Genomic DNA, 19143 nt, shown 5'->3' with positions numbered 1-19143 from the left:
ATATATATATATGTATATACACATATATATATGTGTATATACATGAAATGGAGTCAGCGTCCTGAAGAACGTTACTTGAGCCTTTAATAAAATAATATAAAATGTAAAGACTTTAAACGAAACGATTGAAAACGTGAGAAAGAAAAACCTTAAAGAAGTAAAAAGACGACGACGTCATAAAATACATCAAAGTAAAAGAAGCTCAGAAAGAATCAAAGTTTCTGTTCAGCTCCTGAAGTATTAAAGTTTTCACACGCAGGTCAAAGTATTCCTCCTCTGGTCCTGAGGTACTTCAGGGGGGTCGTGACCCCTAGGGGTCCACTGAGGTACTTCAGGGGGGTCGTGACCCCTAGGGGTCCACTGAGGTACTTCAAACCTTCACACTCACTCACACGCATACCTTCCCACTCACACTCATACTCACTCACACACACAAACACACACACACACCTTTAAACTCACACTCACTCACTCACACACACAAACACACACACCTTTAAACTCACACTCACTCACTCACACACACAAACACACACACCTTTAAACTCACACTCACTCACACACACCTTTAAACTCACACTCACTCACACAGACACACCTTTACACTCACTCTCACACACACATACACCTTCCCACTCACACTCACACACACACACACACATCTTTACACTCACACTCACACACACACCGTCCCACTCACACTCACTCACACACACACACGCACACATCGTTACACTCACACACACACACCGTCCCACTCACACACACACACACACACACACTCACACACACACAAACACCTTTACACTCACACACACACTTACACTCACATCTTTGGTGAACCGTATTTCATAGATGTGGTTATCAGTAACACGATAAAAAAGGAAACTATGAGAATATATTATATAATATTTATATATATATTTATATATTATATTAAAATATATTTCATATTATATTAATATATATTATATTATATTGATACATGTATTATATTATATTTATATATGTATTATATTGAAATATATATTATATATTTATATATGTATTGTATTATATTTATATATGTATTATATTATTTTATATATATATAATGATATTTCAATATATATTATATTATATTTATATATGTATTATATTACATGTATATATGTATTATATTGTATTTATACATGTATTATATTATATTTAAACCCATGAGCTCTCCTGATCTATTGAAAGCTTTCCTGACTTTGGTTTTCTGTTTCTTCCTCCGGGTCGTCTTCTCTCTGTTTCTATTTCTGGATACGACAAGTGAAACCACATACACACACACACACGCACGCACACACACACATACACACATACACTCACACATACACTCACACACTCACATACACGCACACATATACATACACACACTCAAACTCACACACACACACACATATACATACACACACACACACACATATACATACACACACTCACACACACACTCACACACACACATACACACACACATACACACACTCACACACACACATACACACGTATACACACTCACACACACACAGATACACACACATACACTCACACACTCACATACACACACATATACATACACACACTCACACACACTCACACACATACACACACACACACATCACACTCACACACTCACACACACATATACACACACACACTCACACACACACATACTCACACTCTCACACACATACACACACGCACACACACACACACACACACTCACACACACACTCACACCCTCACACACACACACATTCACACACACTCACACCCCCACACTCGCACGCACACACACATACACACTCAGACACACATACTCACACTCTCACACACACACGCACTCACACACTCACACACACTCACACTCACACTCACTCACACACTCACACACACTCTCACTATACACGCTCACACACATTCTCACTATACACGCTCACACACACTCTCACACACTCTCACACACACACTTACTGTAAATATCACATGATGTGTTGTTAAATGTTTCAGAAGAAGGAGAGACAACGATGGAAGCAGATGAAGGAAAAGAGGAGGAAGAGGAACTAAAAGAGGAAAGGAAAGAAGGAGAGAGTAAAATAAAACAAAAGAAGGACTGAGTGAAGGGAGGATGAGGAGGAGAAGAGGAGTAAAGGTAAGAAGGGAGACAAATGGGGGAGTAAAGGAAGGAGAGAAAGGAAAATAAGAAAGAAAATGTCAACTCAAAGGAGATGGAGAAGAGAAGAGGGTAGGGAGGAGGAAATGGAAGGTAAATAAGTGATGCGAACAAGGATGCAGGAAAGGAGCAATGAGAGGGAAGGAAGGACACAGGAAAGGAGGAACGATGAAGAGGAAAGTGCACAAAGAAAGAAGTGAGTGAAAAAGTGGAAGAAGATGGGAGGAGGAGGAAGAGGAGGATGAAAAGAGGAAGAAGAGGAGGAGAAAGAGGAGGAAAAAAGGAAGAAGATGAGGAGGAGGAAGAAGAGAAAGAGGAGGAAGAGGAGGATGCACTCAGACACTAAGAGGAAATAATTGATGCGAGGAAAAGTTCTCTCCTCCTTGACTCCACTTTATGTTTATCTCTTCACTCGCCCAGACAGCCATCAGGCTCAGGAGAGAGAGAGAGAGGGTTCTGATCTCAGGTCCTGAGCTCTGGTTCTGTTCTCAGGTTCTGTTCCGTGGTTCTGTGCGTATGCTCAAAGCAGAAGATAGAGTTCTCTGTTCCTGACCCTCTCTGTTGGTACGTGGACGTTTTGAAGCCTCCAGGTCGGCCATTCCAACCATCTGAACAGGAAGTGACCATAACAGGAAGTGACCATAACCGGAAGTCACCATATAAGGAAGTTACCATAACAGGAAGTTACCAGATAAGGAAAAGCTGAAATAATAAAAAAGGAGGATACAGGAAGCGTTTCCTCTGTGTTTCTGTTTGCGTTGTGACATGAGGCGGGGAATCGAACCGGCAACCTGCTGGTTTACAAGGATCATGTGAACTCCTCATAACATTCTAGTTTATAGTAGTATGTTATCTATATACAGAACTGGTCCAGGCTCTGGTCATCTCACGCCTCGACGACTGCAACTTCCTCCTGGCAGCTCTACCTGCTGAGGCCATCCGACCTCTGCAGCTCATCCAGAATGCAGCTGCTGGTCTTCAGCCTCCCGAAATTCCCCCACACCACTCCGCTCCTCGGCTCGCTTCATGGTTACCGGTGGAGCAGCATCCGCTTCAAAACACTGGTTCTGGCGTACCGTGCTCTGAACGGATCGGGCCCCGTCTACATCCGGGATGTGGTCACACCGTACACCCCGGCACGTTCGTCCGCTCGGCAACAGCCAACCGACTTGTGACTCCTGCACCTCGAGCTAACCACTCTACATCCAGACTGGTTGCTGTCCTGGCTCCTGATTGGTGGAACGAGCTCCCCACTGACACCAGGACAGCAGGAAGTCTCTACATCTTCACCCGGAAACTAAAAACACCTCTTTTCCGACTATATCTGGAGTAAAACACAAATTAGCAAACAACTAAACTAGTCAGTGAGGGTTAAATAACTAAACTACTAGTTATGTTTAGACAACTAAACTATTAGTTAGGTTTAGACAACTAAAGTACTAGTTAGGTTTAAACAACTCAACGACTAGTTAATTTCAAACAACTAAACTAGTCAGTTAGGTTTAAATAACTAAACTACTAGTTTGGTTAAGACAACTAAAGTACTAGTTAGGTTTAAACAACTCAACTACTAGTTAGCATTAAACAACTCAACTACTAGTTAATTTCAAACAAGTAAACTAGTCAGTCAGGTTTAAACAATATAATGACTAGTTAAATTCAAACAACTAAACTAGTCTGTAAGATTTAAATAACTAAACTACTAGTTAGGTTTAGACAACTAGACTACTAGTTAGGTTCAAACAACTAAACTACTAGTTAGGTCTAGACAACTAAAGTACTAGTTAGGTTTAGACAACGCAAGTACTAGTTAGGTTTAAACAACTCCACTACTAGTTAATTCCAAACAACTAAACTAGTAAGTTAGGTTTACATAACTAAACTAACAGTTAGGTTAAGACAACTAAAGTACTAGTTAGGTTTAAACAACTCAACTACTAGTTAATTTCAAACAAGTAAACTAGTCAGTTAGGTTTAAACAACTTAACTACTAGTTAAATTCAAACAACTAAACTAGTCAGTAAGATTTAAATAACTAAACTACTAGTTAGGTTTAGACAACTAACCTACTAGTTAGGTTCAAACAACTCAACTACTAGTTAATTTCAAACAAGTAAACTAGTCAGTTAGGTTTAAATAACTTAACTACTAGTTTAATTCAAACAACTAAACTAGTCAGTAAGATTTGAATAACTAAACTACTAGTTAGGTTTAAACAACTAACCTACTCAGTTATGTTTCGACAACTAAACTACTAGTTAAGTTCTAACAACTAAACCAGTCAGTTATGTTTAGACAACTAAACTACTAGTTAGATTTAGACAACTACACTTCTAGTTAGGTTTCAACAACTCAACTACTAGTCAGGTTTACATGGAGGTGCTCAACTCTTTGACTACATTCTGCTGAGCCTCCGTATTAAAACAGTAAATCTTTAAATCTCTCACAGGAAGCGGCTCCACGTGTCTCGGGTTTAACGTCGATGCTAAAGACGAAAGATCAGAACTAATAACTCAGTGTTTATGTCTGGAAGGTGAAAAACGTATCATCTTTAATAAATACTTCATTTGGTTAATTTAACAAGTTATTTTGCTGTTTTCAATTAGATTAATAATAATAATAATTTTGACTTATTATTAGTCTGTATGTCATTACTTTGTGAGTTATATGAAATAATAAGATAATTGATTATATATTATAGAGATGATGAGCAGTGATGGAAATAAACACTCACACACTTCAGGTCATTTCTCTCTGTGATGGAGATCTGATCACAGATCAATAACATAATCAATATGTTGTATCAGCTCAATATAAACAAGGACATGAAAGTGGGAGGAGCTTAACACTCAACGGCTGCTCGTTCATCACATTTATTGTTCTATTGAGGAGGAGGGGGGAGGGGGAGGAGGTAAAAGCCTGTCGAATCCATTTAGAGGTTGGCCTCTTCCCGCTGATCACTAATGGACCTGAAGACTGAGAGGAAGAGAGAGGAGGAAACAAGGAGAGGAGGCGAGAGGAGGAAACAAGGACAGGAGGGGACACTGAAGGAATGAGGCCTTTCATTCGTAAAGAATTATTATTGTTTCTATTGATTCTATGATTATTTCTTCCTTTGTAATACCAGATATCTCCCATCAGGTCCCAGGATGACATCACCTGAGCCGTCCAATCAGGAGCCAGTGAAACAGGAAACAGTTATTAAATCATAACTTCTCCAATGAAATCAATAAAAGCTCTGAGTCATCCAGGCGCCTCCATTCACACAGAGGTAGGAGTGTAAGTGTGTGTGTGAGTGTGAGTCTGAGTGTGTGTGTGTGTGTGAGTGAGTGTGAGTGAGTGAGTGAGTGAGTGAGTGTGTGTGTGTGTGTGTGTGTGTGAGTGAGTGTGTGAGTACAATATGGTGGAAGCTTATGGCCGTTTCACTGACTCACTCTATTTCTAAAGTTATCTAAAGGCTTTGAACAGCAGATAAAAGGTGAAATGTCATTTAGCAATACTAACACCACGAGTAATTTAATGAGTAAGAGACGCTGAAGTGCTAGATATAGTCGGAAAAGATGTGTTTTTAGTCTCTGGCGGATGATGTTGAGACTTCCTGCTGTCCTGATGTCAGTGAGGAGCTCATTCCACCAATGAGGAGCTCATTCCACCAGTGAGGAGCTCATTCCACCAATGAGGAGCTCATTCCACCAATGAGAGGCTCATTCAACCAATGAGGAGCTCATTCCACCAATGAGAGGCTCATTCAACCAATGAGGAGCTCATTCCACCAATGAGGAGCTCATTCCACCAATGAGGAGCTCATTCCACCAATGAGAGGCTCATTCAACCAATGAGGAGCTCATTCCACCAATGAGGAGCTCATTCCACCAATGAGAGGCTCATTCAACCAATAAGGAGCTCATTCCACCAATGAGGAGCTCATTTCACTAATAAGGAGCTCATTCCACCAATGAGGAGCTCATTCCACCAATGAGAGGCTCATTCAACCAATGAGGAGCTCATTCCACCAATGAGGAGTTCATTCAACAAACGAGGAGCTCATTCCACCAATGAGGAGCTCATTCAACCAACGAGGAGCTCATTCAACCAATGAGGAGCTCATTCCACCAATGAGAGGCTCATTCCACCAATGAGGAGTTCATTCCACCAATGAGGAGCTCATTCAACAAACGAGGAGCTCATTCCACCAATGAGGAGCTCATTCAACCAATGAGGAGCTCATTCCACCAATGAGAGGCTCATTCCACCAATGAGAGGCTCATTCAACCAACGAGGAGCTCATTCCACCAATGAGAGGCTCATTCCACCAATGAGGAGCTCATTCCACCAATGAGAGGCTCATTCAACCAATGAGAGGCTCATTCCACCAATGAGAGGCTCATTCAACCAATGAGGAGCTCATTCCACCAATGAGAGGCTCATTCCACCAATGAGAGGCTCATTCAACCAATGAGGAGCTCATTCCACCAATGAGAGGCTCATTCAACCAATGAGGAGCTCATTCCACCAATGCGAGGCTCATTCAACCAATGAGGAGCTCATTCCACCAATGAGAGGCTCATTCAACCAATGAGGAGTTCATTCCATCAATGAGGAGCTCATTCCACTAATGAGGAGCTCATTCCACCAATGAGGAGCTCTGAGGAGCTCATACCACCAATGAGGAGCTCATTCCACCAATGAGAGGCTCATTCCACCAATGAGGAGCTCATTCCACCAATGAGAGGCTCATTCCACCAACGAGGAGCTCATTCCACCAATGAGAGGCTCATTCCACCAATGAGGAGCTCATTCCACTAATGAGGAGCTAATTCCACCAATGAGAGGCTCATTCCACCAATGAGGAGCTCATTCCACCAATGAGAGGCTCATTCCACCAATGAGGAGCTCATTCCACTAATGAGGAGCTAATTCCACCAATGAGAGGCTAATTCCACCAATGAGGAGCTCATTCCACCAATGAGAGGCTCATTCCACCAATGAGGAGCTCATTCCACCAATGAGGAGTTCATTCCACCAATGAGGAGCTCATTCAACAAACGAGGAGCTCATTCCACCAATGAGGAGCTCATTCCACCACTGAGAGGCTCATTCAACCAATGAGGAGCTCATTCCACCACTGAGAGGCTCATTCCACCAATGAGAGGCTCATTCAACCAATGAGGAGCTCATTCCACCAATGAGAGGCTCATTCCACCAATGAGGAGCTCATTCCACCAATGAGAGGCTCATTCAACCAATGAGGAGCTCATTCCACCAATGAGAGGCTCATTCAACCAATGAGGAGCTCATTCCACCAATGTGAGGCTCATTCAACCAATGAGGAGCTCATTCCACCAATGAGAGGCTCATTCAACCAATGAGGAGTTCATTCCATCATTGAGGAGCTCATTCCACTAATGAGGAGCTCATTCCACCAATGAGGAGCTCTGAGGAGCTCATTCCACCAATGAGGAGCTCATTCCACCAATGAGAGGCTCATTCCACCAATGAGGAGCTCATTCCACGAACGAGGAGCTCATTCCACCAATGAGAGGCTCATTCCACCAATGAGGAGCTCATTCCACTAATGAGGAGCTAATTCCACCAATGAGAGGCTCATTCCACCAATGAGGAGCTCATTCCACCAATGAGAGGCTCATTCCACCAATGAGGAGCTCATTCCACCAATGAGAGGCTCATTCCACCAATGAGGAGCTCATTCCACCAATGAGGAGCTCATTCCACCAATGAGGAGCTCATTCCACTAATGACGAGCTCATTCCACCAATGAGAGGCTCATTCCACCAATGAGGAGCTCATTCCACTAATGAGGAGCTAATTCCACCAATGAGGAGCTCATTCCACCAATGAGAGGCTCATTCCACCAACGAGGAGCTCATTCCACGAACGAGGAGCTCATTCCACCAATGAGAGGCTCATTCCACCAATGAGGAGCTCATTTCACTAATGAGGAGCTAATTCCACCAATGAGAGGCTCATTCCACCAATGAGGAGCTCATTCCACTAATGAGGAGCTCATTCCACCAACGAGGAGCTCGAAGTGACGGAGTCAGAAGGCGATTGGTTGTTGCCGAGCGGAGTGCGCGTGATGGGGTGTACGGTTTGATCCAATCGCAGCACGGTATGCGAGAACCAGTGTTGTGAAGCTGCTCCACCGGTAACCATGACGATCGAGGAGGAGAGCAGTGTGGGCGGAGTCAGGCTGAAGACCAGTCGAGCTGCAGAGGTGAGATGCACACATATTCTCACACTCACACTCACACACTCTCACACACTTTCTCAAACTCACACACACACACACACACACTTCCTCACACTCACACACTCACAAACCTTTTCTCACACTCACACACACATATTCACACACACATTTTCTCACACTTACACACTCTCACACACTTTCTCAAACTCACACACACACACACTTCCTCACACTCACACACGCCCACTTCCTCACTCTCACATACTCAGACACACTTTCTCACACTCACACACTCTCACACACACTCATACTCACACACTCTCTCACACTCACACACACACTTCCTCAAACTCACACTCTCACACACAAACACTTTCTCACACTCACACACGCTCACTCACACTTACACACACACACACACACACAAACACTTCGTCAGACTCACACTCACACTCTCACACACACACTTCCTAAAAATCACACTCACTCTCACACTCACACAAACACGTCCTCACACTCACACACGCACACTTCCTCACTCTCACATACTCAGACACACTTTCTCTAACTCATACACACACACACTTCGTCACACTCTCACACTCACTCTCACACACACACTTCCTCAAATTCACGCTCACACACACACACTCTCTGACACACATACACACACACACTCACACTCTCATACACACACTTCCTCAAATTCACGCTCACACACACACTCACTCTCACACACACACACTTCCTCAAATTCACACTCACACACACACACACACACTCACACACTCTCTCTCACACTCACACACACTTCCTCAAACTCACACACACTTCGTCACACACAAACACACACTCACACACACACTCACACTCAGACTCTCCTTCGTGAGCAACAATGAATAAAGAAGTGGGCGTGGCCTCACCCGAGCGTGGTCATGGTGACGATGGTGTACCAGAAGGAGGCGGGGATGGAGGTGAAGGTGGAGCCCGCGGTGCCCTTCTCGGCGTAGAACATGACGGTGGCGAAGATGATGATGGCCATGGTGAGGCTGAAGAGCAGGAAGCCCAGCTCCGAGGCGCAGCTCTTCAGCGTGTAGCCCAGGATGCGCAGGCCGGCCGAGTGCCGCGAGAACTTGAAGATCCTGAAGACCCTGAAGACCCTCAGCGTGACGAAGGCGCCGCTCACGTCGTCGTTGTCCGGCATCACCAGGCCGATGTAGTACGGCATGATGGCCACCACGTCGATCACCGACATCACGGAGCGCACGAAGCGGGAGCGGCTCGGCGCGGCGAAGAGCCGCATGAGGTACTCGAAGGTGAAGATGAGCACGCAGGCCGTGTCCATGCAGAAGAACGCCAGCTTGTACTTCTCGCCGCACGGCAGGTCCTTCACGGCGCCCTCGGGCGGCCGGCACGGCACCGTCTCCACCACGTTGGCGATCACCGACACGGCGATGAAGAAGCCCGTGGCGTAGTAGAACACCAGCGCCGTGGTGGAGGTGTGCGGGTTCTCGAAGGCCCGCCACAAATGCTCCCGGGTGGAGGAGTCGGGGGGCAGCGGGGCGTCCAGGCCCTCGTTGGCCTCGTTGTCCTCCGCCAGGCGCTCCTGGTTCTCCTTCTTCCTGTCTCGGTACTCCTGGACAGGGGGGGGGGGGGGGGAGGAGGAGGAAGAGGAGGAGGAGGAAGAGAAGAGGACGATAGGAGGAGGAGGAGGAGGAAGAGAGGAGGAAGAGAAGAGGACGATAGGAGGTGAGGAGGAGGAGGAGGAAGAGAAGAGGACGATAGGAGGAGGAGGAGGAGGAGAGGAGGAAGAGAGGAGGACGATAGGAGGAGGAGGTGAGGAGGAGGAGGAGGAAGAGGAGGAGGAAGAGAGGAGGAAGAGAAGAGGATGATAGGAGGAGGAGGAGAGGAGGAAGAGAAGAGGACGATAGGAGGAAGAGAAGAGGAAGAGAAGAGGACGATAGGAGGTGAGGAGGAGGAGGAGGAGGAAGAGAAGAGGACGATAGGAGGAGGAGGAGGAGGAGGAGAGGAGGAAGAGAGGAGGAAGAGAAGAGGACGATAGGAGGTGAGGAGGAGGAGGAAGAGAAGAGGACGATAGGAGGAGGAGGAGAGGAGGAAGAGAAGAGGATGATAGGAGGTGAGGAGGAGGAGGAGGAGGAAGAGCAAGAGGAGGAGACGAGGAGGAGGAAGAGAGGAGGCAGAAAGGAGGCGAGGAAGAGGAGGAGGAAGAGGCGAGACAGAGGAAGAGAAGAGGAAGAGGTGAGGACGAGGAGGAGGAGGAGTAGGAAGAAGAGAAAGAGGATGAAGAAGAAGAGGAAGAGAAGGAAGAGGAGGAAGAGGAGAAAGAGGAGGAAGAAGAAGAGGAGGAAGAGGAGAAAGAGGAAGAAGAAGAATGTTCTAATCAATCACAAATTCCACGACCCTCCGAAGTCTCCGTAGAGGACCTAGGGGTAGGGGACCCCGTAGAGGACCTAGTTTATTTGTAATTTTTTTAATCAGTCGGAAAAATATATTATTTTGAAAAAGGACCGGATACCCGTGTGTCTGAGCCGCGTTCAGGAGTCTTAAAGTTCGGGTTTATCGCTGCAGGCGAGTCTCACGCGCCGAACCCTCTGCTGGCGGCACAGTGACAAAGAATCTTAAAACATATTCAACCTGCTCAATGAATTCTGTCACTTCAGGGGAATGACAACTGTTTTCAAGTTGGCCGATAAAGTCGCTGCTGCAGGGCGAGTGAACAGCGGAACATTCTACATGTTTCAGACGTTGACCGGGTGGAAGAGGCTTTTCAAAGAGTTTGAGCGGTACTCCAACCACAAAAGACCCGACTACAAAAGAATAGACCTGCAACCCATGTAAACAAACCCACCCGGTGAATCGAGCCCGTCCGAGCCAGAAGAAAATGTGTTGGAGATGCAAATGACGGTGGCCTTAAGGGACATTTCACACAACAACTCTGTGTTCTAATGACAGCGACCAGAACTCGGTTAGGAGCAGCGGACCAAACACACGTCTGTGTCGCCGTCTCCATTAATTCAATTCAATTCAGTTTATTTGTATAGCCCAATTTCACAAATTACAAATTTGTCTCGGAGTGCTTTACAATCTGTACACATAGACATCCCTGCCCCAAAACCTCGCATCGGACCAGGAAAAACTCCCAAATAACCCTTCAGGGGAAAAAAAAGGGAAGAAACCTGCAGGAGAGCAACAGAGGAGGATCCCTCTCCAGGATGGACAGATGCAATAGATGTAATGTGTACAGAAGGACAGATTTAGAGTTTAAATACATTCAATGAATGTGACAGAGTGTATGAATAGTTCATAGTAGACATATTCCACGATGGAGACCTCCACGATCCATCAGGCAGATGGCGGTGGGGAGGAGGAGTGGGCGGAGTCTCAACAGTGGGCGGAGTCTCAACAGGACAGTGGCGTGGTCGGTAGCAGGAATTCCACGGCCCAGACCTCGATGATCCATCAGCAGATAGGATCTATGCCGTCTCATAGGGTCCGATGACCCCATGAGACGTGAAGTCAAAAGGACTCCGGGGAGAAAGCAGAGTTAGTAACGTGTGATTGAGAGATGAAAATTCATCCTTAAGGAGAGAAAAAAGAGGAGATAGGTACTCAGTGCATCCTAAAACGTCCTGCGGCAGCTATAAGCCTATAGCAGCATATCAAGGGGCTGGACCAGGTGAACCTGATTCAGCCCTAACTATAAGCTCTGTCAAAGAGGAAAGTCTTCAGTCTACTCTTAAACGAGGTGACTGTGTCTGCCTCCCGGACTGAAGGTGGAAGCTGGTTCCATAAAAGAGGAGCTTGATAACTAAAGGCTCTGGCTCCCATTCTACTTTTTAAGACTCTAGGAACTACAAGTAATCCCGCATTTAGTGAGCGTAGCTCTCTAGTCGGGCAATATGGTACTACAAGCTCCTTAAGATATGATGGAGCATCACCAATCAAGGCTTTGTAGGTTAAGAGAAGAATTTTAAAAGTGATTCTTGATTTTACTGGGAGCCAGTGCAGAGCAGCTAGTGCAGGAGTGATGTGATCTCTTTTCTTAGTTTTAGTGAGAACACGAGCTGCAGCATTCTGGATCAACTGGAGGGACCTAAGAGACTTATTAGAGCAGCCTGATAATAAGGAGTTGCAGTAATCCAGTCTCAAGTAACGAACGTGAACCAATTTTTCTGCATCTTTTGAGACAAGATGTGCCTGATTTTGAAATATTACGTAGATGAAAGAATGCAGTCCTTGAGATTTGCTTTACGTGGGAGTTAAAGGACAAGTCCCGATCAAAGATAACGCCAAGATTCTTTACAGTGGTGTTGGATGCCAGGGCAATGCCGTCTACAGAAACCACATCACCAGATAATTGATCTCTGAGGTGCTCAGGGCCGATTAAAATTACTTCGGTTTTGTCTGAGTTTAACATCAAGAAGTTGCAGGTCATCCATGTTTTTATGTCTTTAAGACATGCTTGAATTTTACAGAGTTGGTTGCTCTCCTCTGGTTTTATTGATAGATATAGTTGAGTATCATCTGCATAACAATGAAAGTTTATGGAGTGTTTCCTGATAATATTGCCCAAAGGAAGCATGTATAAGGTAAATAAAATTGGTCCAAGCACAGAACCTTGTGGAACTCCGTGATTAACGTTGGTGGTTATCGAGGCGTCATCGTTTACAAATACAAACTGAGATCGATCTGATAAATAGGATTTCAACCAAATTAGTGCCGTGCCTGAAATGCCAATCGACTGCTCCAGTCTCTGTAACAGGATGTCATGGTCAATGGTGTCGAATGCAGCACTAAGGTCTAACAAGACCAGGACAGAGAGGAGTCCTTTATCTGCTGCCATTAAGAGGTCATTTGTAATTTTCACCAGTGCCGTCTCGGTGCTGTGGTGTTTTCTAAATCCTGATTGAAATTTCTCAAATAAACTATTATGATGTAGAAAGTCGCACAACTGATTTGCGACCACTTTCTCAAGGATCTTGGAGAGGAAGGGAGGTTAGAGATCGGTCTGTAGTTAGCCAACACCTCTGGATCCAGAGTGGGCTTCTTCAGGAGAGGTTTAATAACAGCCACTTTGAAGGAGTGTGGTACGTGGCCTGTTAGCAGAGACACATTGATAATATCTAATAGAGAGCCGCCAATTAAAGGCAAAACGTCTTTAAGCAGCCTCGTCGGGATGGGGTCCAAGAGACAGGTAGACGTGTTAGAAGTAGAAACCGTTGAAGATAATTGGTCACGGTTGATGGGAGAAAAGCCCTCCAAATATACACCAGGGCATACAGTGGTTTCCAAGGCCATTCCACTTGAGGACTGATTGGCACTGGTTAAGGGCAAGAGAATATTAATCTTGTCCCTAATAGTTAAAATCTTTTCATTAAAGAAGTTCATAAAGTCATTACCACTGAGGTCTATAGGAATGCTCGGCTCCACAGAGCTGTGACTCTCTGTCAGCTACAGTGCTGAAGAGAAACCTGGGGTTGTTTTTATTTTTTTCTATTATTGATGAGTAATAGGCTGCTCTGGCATTACGGAGGGCCTTCTTATAAGTTTTAAGACTATCTCGCCAAACTAAGCGGGATTCTTCCAGATTAGTTGAACGCCATATGCGTTCAAGCTGTGACGTTTGCTTCAGTTTGCGGGTCTGAGGGTTATACCAGGGGGCAAACCTCCTCTTCCTCACTGTCTTCTTCTTCAGAGGGGCTATCGAGTCCAGTGTCATTCTCAGAGAGCCTGTGGCACTATCAACAAGATGATCAATGTGGGACGGACTAAAGCTAGACCAGGAGTCCTCTGTTATATTGAGACGTGGTATCGAATCAAATACAGAAGGAATCGCTTCTTTAAATTTAGCTACAGCACTGTCAGTTAGACATCTGGTGTAGAAACTTTTGACTAACGGAGTACACTCCGGTAGTATAAACTCAAAAGTTATGAGGTTGTGGTCTGACAGAAGAGGATTCTGTGGGAAGACGTTCAAATGCTCAATGTCAACGCCATAAGTAAGAACAAGATCAAGCGTGTGGCCAAAGCTGTGAGTGGGTTTCTGTACTCTGGCAGAAGCCAATCGAGTCCAACAAGGAGATGAATGCAGCACCGAGGCAATCATTATCAACATCCACATGGATATTAAAATCTCCAACAATAATAACTTTATCGGTTTTAAGAACCAAACTTGATATAAATTCTGAGAATTCAGATATAAACTCTGAATATGGACCTGGTGGCCGGTACAGAATCACAAATCGAATTGGCTGTAGTGTTTTCCAGGTTGGATGTGAAAGACTAAGAACAAGGCTTTCAAATGAGGTGTAGTGTAATTTAGGTTTAGGATTTATTAATAGGCTCGATTCAAAGATGGCTGCTACTCCACCTCCTCGACCGGTGCCTCGAGGAATGTGAGTATTAATATGACTTGGAGCAGTCGATTCATTCAGGCAGACATATTCTTCATGGCTCAGCCAGGTTTCAGTTAGGCAACATAAATCAATGTGATTATCTGATATTAAATCATTTAATAACACAGCTTTAGATGACATTAGCGGCTCGTTGCAGGTCAACAAGCGCACGGCTCACACTCGGCGTAATGATGAGTTGTAGTTTTGGCACTTTATGCCCTTCGTATAATTGTATGACGTCATATTGTAGCGACCCTGGGTCAGGAACGCTACGAGACGTAGATGGCTTATAGGGTGTTTATTCAAGGAACATAGAACAAGCTACTGTTGGCCGTAGCCTACGCCAAAACCACAGCAAAACGCCGTGAAAACCTCCAAACCAGCTTCACGTCTGCTCCGGGTCATAGCTCTGCTCCGAACCAGTCGTAACACAACAACACACACACAACAACATCACTCGCTGTCCAATCACAGACACGCCTCACCGCTACCAGCTCGTGAGACGTTCACTTACATCCGGACATAACATTTATAACATAACATTCCCTCAGTCCGTTACATTATTTATTACGTCATTTATATTGCCGGTCCGTGAAATTAATTCCTGACACGGAACCGGTCCGTGGCTCAAAAAAGGTTGGGGACCGCTGGTCTAGAGGACCCCATAGAGGACCTAGGGGTAGAGGACCCCATAGAGGACCTAGGGGTAGAGGACCCCATAGAGGACCTAGGGGTAGAGGACCCCGTAGAGGACCTAGGGGTAGAGGACCCCGTAGAGGATCTAGGGGTAGGGGACCCCGTAGAGGACCTAGGGGTAGGGGACCCCATAGAGGACCTAGAGGTAGGGGACCCCATAGAGGACCTAGGGGTAGAGGACCCCGTAGAGGACCTAGGGGTAGAGGACCCCGTAGAGGACCTAGGAGTAGAGGACCCCGTAGAGGACCTAGGGGTAGGGGACCCCATAGAGGACCTAGGGGTAGGGGACTCCGTAGAGGACCTAGGGGTAGAGGACTCCGTAGAGGATCTAGGGGTAGAGGACCCCATAGAGGACCTAGGGGTAGAGGACCCCGTAGAGGACCTAGGGGTAGGGGACCCCATAGAGGACCTAGGGGTAGGGGACTCCGTAGAGGACCTAGGGGTAGAGGACTCCGTAGAGGATCTAGGGGTAGAGGACCCCATAGAGGACCTAGGGGTAGGGGACCCCATAGAGGACCTAGGGGTAGAGGACCCCGTAGAGGTCCTAGGGGTAGAGGACCCCGTAGAGGACCTAGGGGTAGAGGACCCCATAGAGGATCTAGGGGTAGGGGACCCCATAGAGGACCTAGGGGTAGAGGACCCCGTAGAGGACCTAGGGGTAGGGGACCCCATAGAGGACCTAGGGGTAGGGGACCCCATAGAGGACCTAGGGGTAGGGGACTCCGTAGAGGACCTAGGGGTAGAGGACTCCGTAGAGGATCTAGGGGTAGAGGACCCCGTAGAGGACCTAGGGGTAGAGGACCCCATAGAGGACCTAGGGGTAGGGGACCCCATAGAGGACCTAGGGGTAGGGGACTCCGTAGAGGACCTAGGGGTAGAGGACTCCGTAGAGGATCTAGGGGTAGAGGACCCCATAGAGGACCTAGGGGTAGGGGACCCCGTAGAGGACCTAGGGGTAGGGGACCCCATAGAGGACCTAGAGGTAGGGGACCCCATAGAGGACCTAGGGGTAGGGGACCCCGTAGAGGACCTAGGGGTAGGGGACCCCGTAGAGGACCTAGGGGTAGAGGACTCCTGTCAAAGACACTGCTTTTCTCTAAGAGACATCGAAGGTCAAGGGTCGCATCCAATGACAGCGCTCTTTCTTCCCGCGGCCCCTGAACGCACCTCCATGCAGCAGTCCCCGATGATCTCCGGCACGATGCCGTAGAAGGCCAGCTCCTCGTCGAAGGCCTGGATGCACTCGTTGCGCGGGTAGTGCAGCTTCCCGGTGCGGTAGAAGTTCAGAATGTGCCGGAACATCTCGGGGTCGCGGTCGAAGAAGAACTCCTGCGTGTCCTCGTTGAAGAAGAACTCCTTCTCCGAAGAGCCCAGCAGCGTCTCCGGGTAACGGTCCAACGTGTTCTTCCACGTCTGGAGGAAGGAGAGAGGAGAGAAGGAAGTAGGAGAGAGGGAAGTAGAGGAGCTCCTCAGTAAACATTGTAAACATGAGTTTATGTCTCAGTCCCCAGTTTCAAGTCTTCTTCTATACAGCATGAGAAAGAGAAGGAGAAGGAGGAGGAGGAGAAGTCGAAGAAGAAGAAGAAGAAGGAGGAGGAGGGGGAGGAGGAGGATATGAAGGAGAAGGAAAAGGAGAAGAAGAGGAAGGAGAAGAGGAATAAGGAGAAGAAGAAGAATAGGAAGAAAAAGAAGGAGGAGAAGGAGAAGAAGAAGAAAGATAAGGAGAAGAAGGAGAAAAAGAAAAAGGATAAGGAGAAGAAGAAAGATAAGAAGAAAGAGAAGAAGAGGAAGAAGGAGGAGGAGGAGGAGAAGGAGGAGAATAAGAAGGAGCAGGAGGAGGAGGAAGAAGAAGGAGGAGGAGGAGGAGGAAGAAGAACGAGGAGGAGAAGAAGAAGAAGAAGAAGAAGAAGAAGAAGAAGAAGAAGAAGAAGAAGAAGAAGAAGAAGAAGAAGGAGGAGGAGGAGGAGGAGAGTCCTCACCTGGAAGCGGACCCCGCTGACGTTGACGTAGAGGATCTCATCTGATTTGGAGGAGTTGTCTCGCGGTGGTTTGGGCATCGTCTTCTTGGCGAGCGGCAGCCATCCCACCGCCGCCGCCCGCGCAAACGGCAGCCAGGTGGCCACGCCGGCCGCCATCTTGTCCTCCTGGGGGCTCAGGCCTCACTTCTTCTCCTCCTGCCTTGAGTTCCTGCAGTGGGCGGACATGTCGCGGGGGGGGGAGGCGGGAGGAGGGCCGTGGAGGAGCGAGGGAGGCGATGCATCCGAGAGGTACGCGGCCCCGTCTTTTATTCTGACGGGGTTCTGGTTCTCCCACTGGTTGGGGGGCTTCCTGTTGCTTTTCAAAATAAAAGCTTTAAACCCCAGAAGCTCATTTGGTGTTTTTCCGAAGAAGCTCCTCTTCAGACTCTCCTGTAGAAAAACACACTTTGTTGAACTCTGAGCCCAAAACATGGGCAGGACAACAACAACAACAACAATAATAAAGTTGTTTCTCAGGTTTATTGTTGCGGGGACTCGAGACAGAAGACAAAGAGAAATAAATCCAGAAGAAGTTAAAACATCAGTGTCTCCCTCTCTCCCCCTCCCTCTCTCCCCCTCTCCCCCTCCCTCTCTCTCCCTCTCTCTCTCCCCCTCTCTCTCTCCCTCTCCCTCTCCACCCCTCCCTCTCTCTCCATCTCTCTCTCTCCCCCTCCCTCTCTCCCCCTCTCTCTCTCTCTCTCCCTCTCCACCCCTCTCTCTCCCTCTCCCTCCCTCCCTCTCTCTCTCTCTCTCTCTCTTTGCGGCGCCTCTCAGATTCTTATGAAATTGTGATGATGGTTCCTACTTCCATCTAAGTGGAGGTTATGGATGTGCTGCCTTCCTTCTCCTCTTCCTCTCTTCCTCTCCTCCCATGGCATTTTTCGTTTTGACCTCTCCAATGCTCCTCTATCTGCCTCTGTGTTTACTGTCTCTCGGTCCAGGGGAGGGAGGGGGGGAGGGGGAGGAGGAGGAGGAGGAGGAGGAGGGACGGCAAGTCTGTGGAGGAGGCGCCAGGCGGTCCTTACTCCATGTCCATGTACGGCGTCCTGTCAGGAGACACAAACAGAGGAGAGACAGAGAGTGAGAGACAAACCAGGAGGAGGAGGAGGAGGAGGAGGAGGAGGAGCTATCAAAGGTGAAGAGGAGGAGGAGGAGAGGAGGGGAAGCTGTCAAATGAGGAGAGGAGTAGAGGAGGAGCGAGGAGGCGTGGGAGATGAGAGGTAGAAGGAGGGAACGAGGAGGAAGGGGAGAGTGCAGAGTTAGGAGAAATGACACTGTGGAAGGAAAGGAGAGAGGATGAGTCACTAAGAAAGGAGAGAGGAGGAGTCACTAAGAAAGGAGAGAGGAGTCACTAAGAAAGGAGAGAGGAGTCACTAAGAAAGGAGACAGGAGTCACTCAGAAAGGAGAGAGGAGTCACTAAGAAAGGAGAGAGGAGTCACTAAGAAAGGAGAGAGGAGTCACTACGAAAGGAGAGAGGAGGAGTCACTAAGAAAGGAGAAGTCACTAAGAAAGGAGAGAGGAGTCACTCAGAAAGGAGAGAGGAGTCACTAAGAAAGGAGAGAGGAGGAGTCACTAAGAAAGGAGAGAGGAGTCACTCAGAAAGG

The 19143-nt window shown here is 47.0% G+C and overlaps 1 protein-coding gene across 1 annotated transcript in view; it reads right to left on the bottom strand.

Moving 5' to 3' along the window:
• kcnd1 (potassium voltage-gated channel, Shal-related subfamily, member 1) overlaps positions 1-17655 on the bottom strand; it is a 37067-nt gene extending 19412 nt beyond the window's left edge. Inside the window, exons 1-3 of the mRNA XM_056423739.1 lie at positions 17500-17655; positions 16688-16933; positions 9332-10044 (exon numbers count right to left, since the gene is read on the bottom strand). Coding sequence (XP_056279714.1) covers positions 9332-10044; positions 16688-16933; positions 17500-17655 — 1115 coding nt within the window. The remainder of the gene's footprint in view (positions 1-9331; positions 10045-16687; positions 16934-17499) is intronic.
• Between the last annotated feature and the right edge of the window lie 1488 nt (positions 17656-19143).

The sequence above is a fragment of the Pseudoliparis swirei genome, chromosome 9, assembly GCF_029220125.1.
Source record: "Pseudoliparis swirei isolate HS2019 ecotype Mariana Trench chromosome 9, NWPU_hadal_v1, whole genome shotgun sequence".
NCBI lineage: Eukaryota > Metazoa > Chordata > Actinopteri > Perciformes > Liparidae > Pseudoliparis > Pseudoliparis swirei.
The sequence above is the reverse complement of the archived record's forward strand: the minus strand, read 5'-3'. Positions and strand labels throughout refer to the sequence as shown.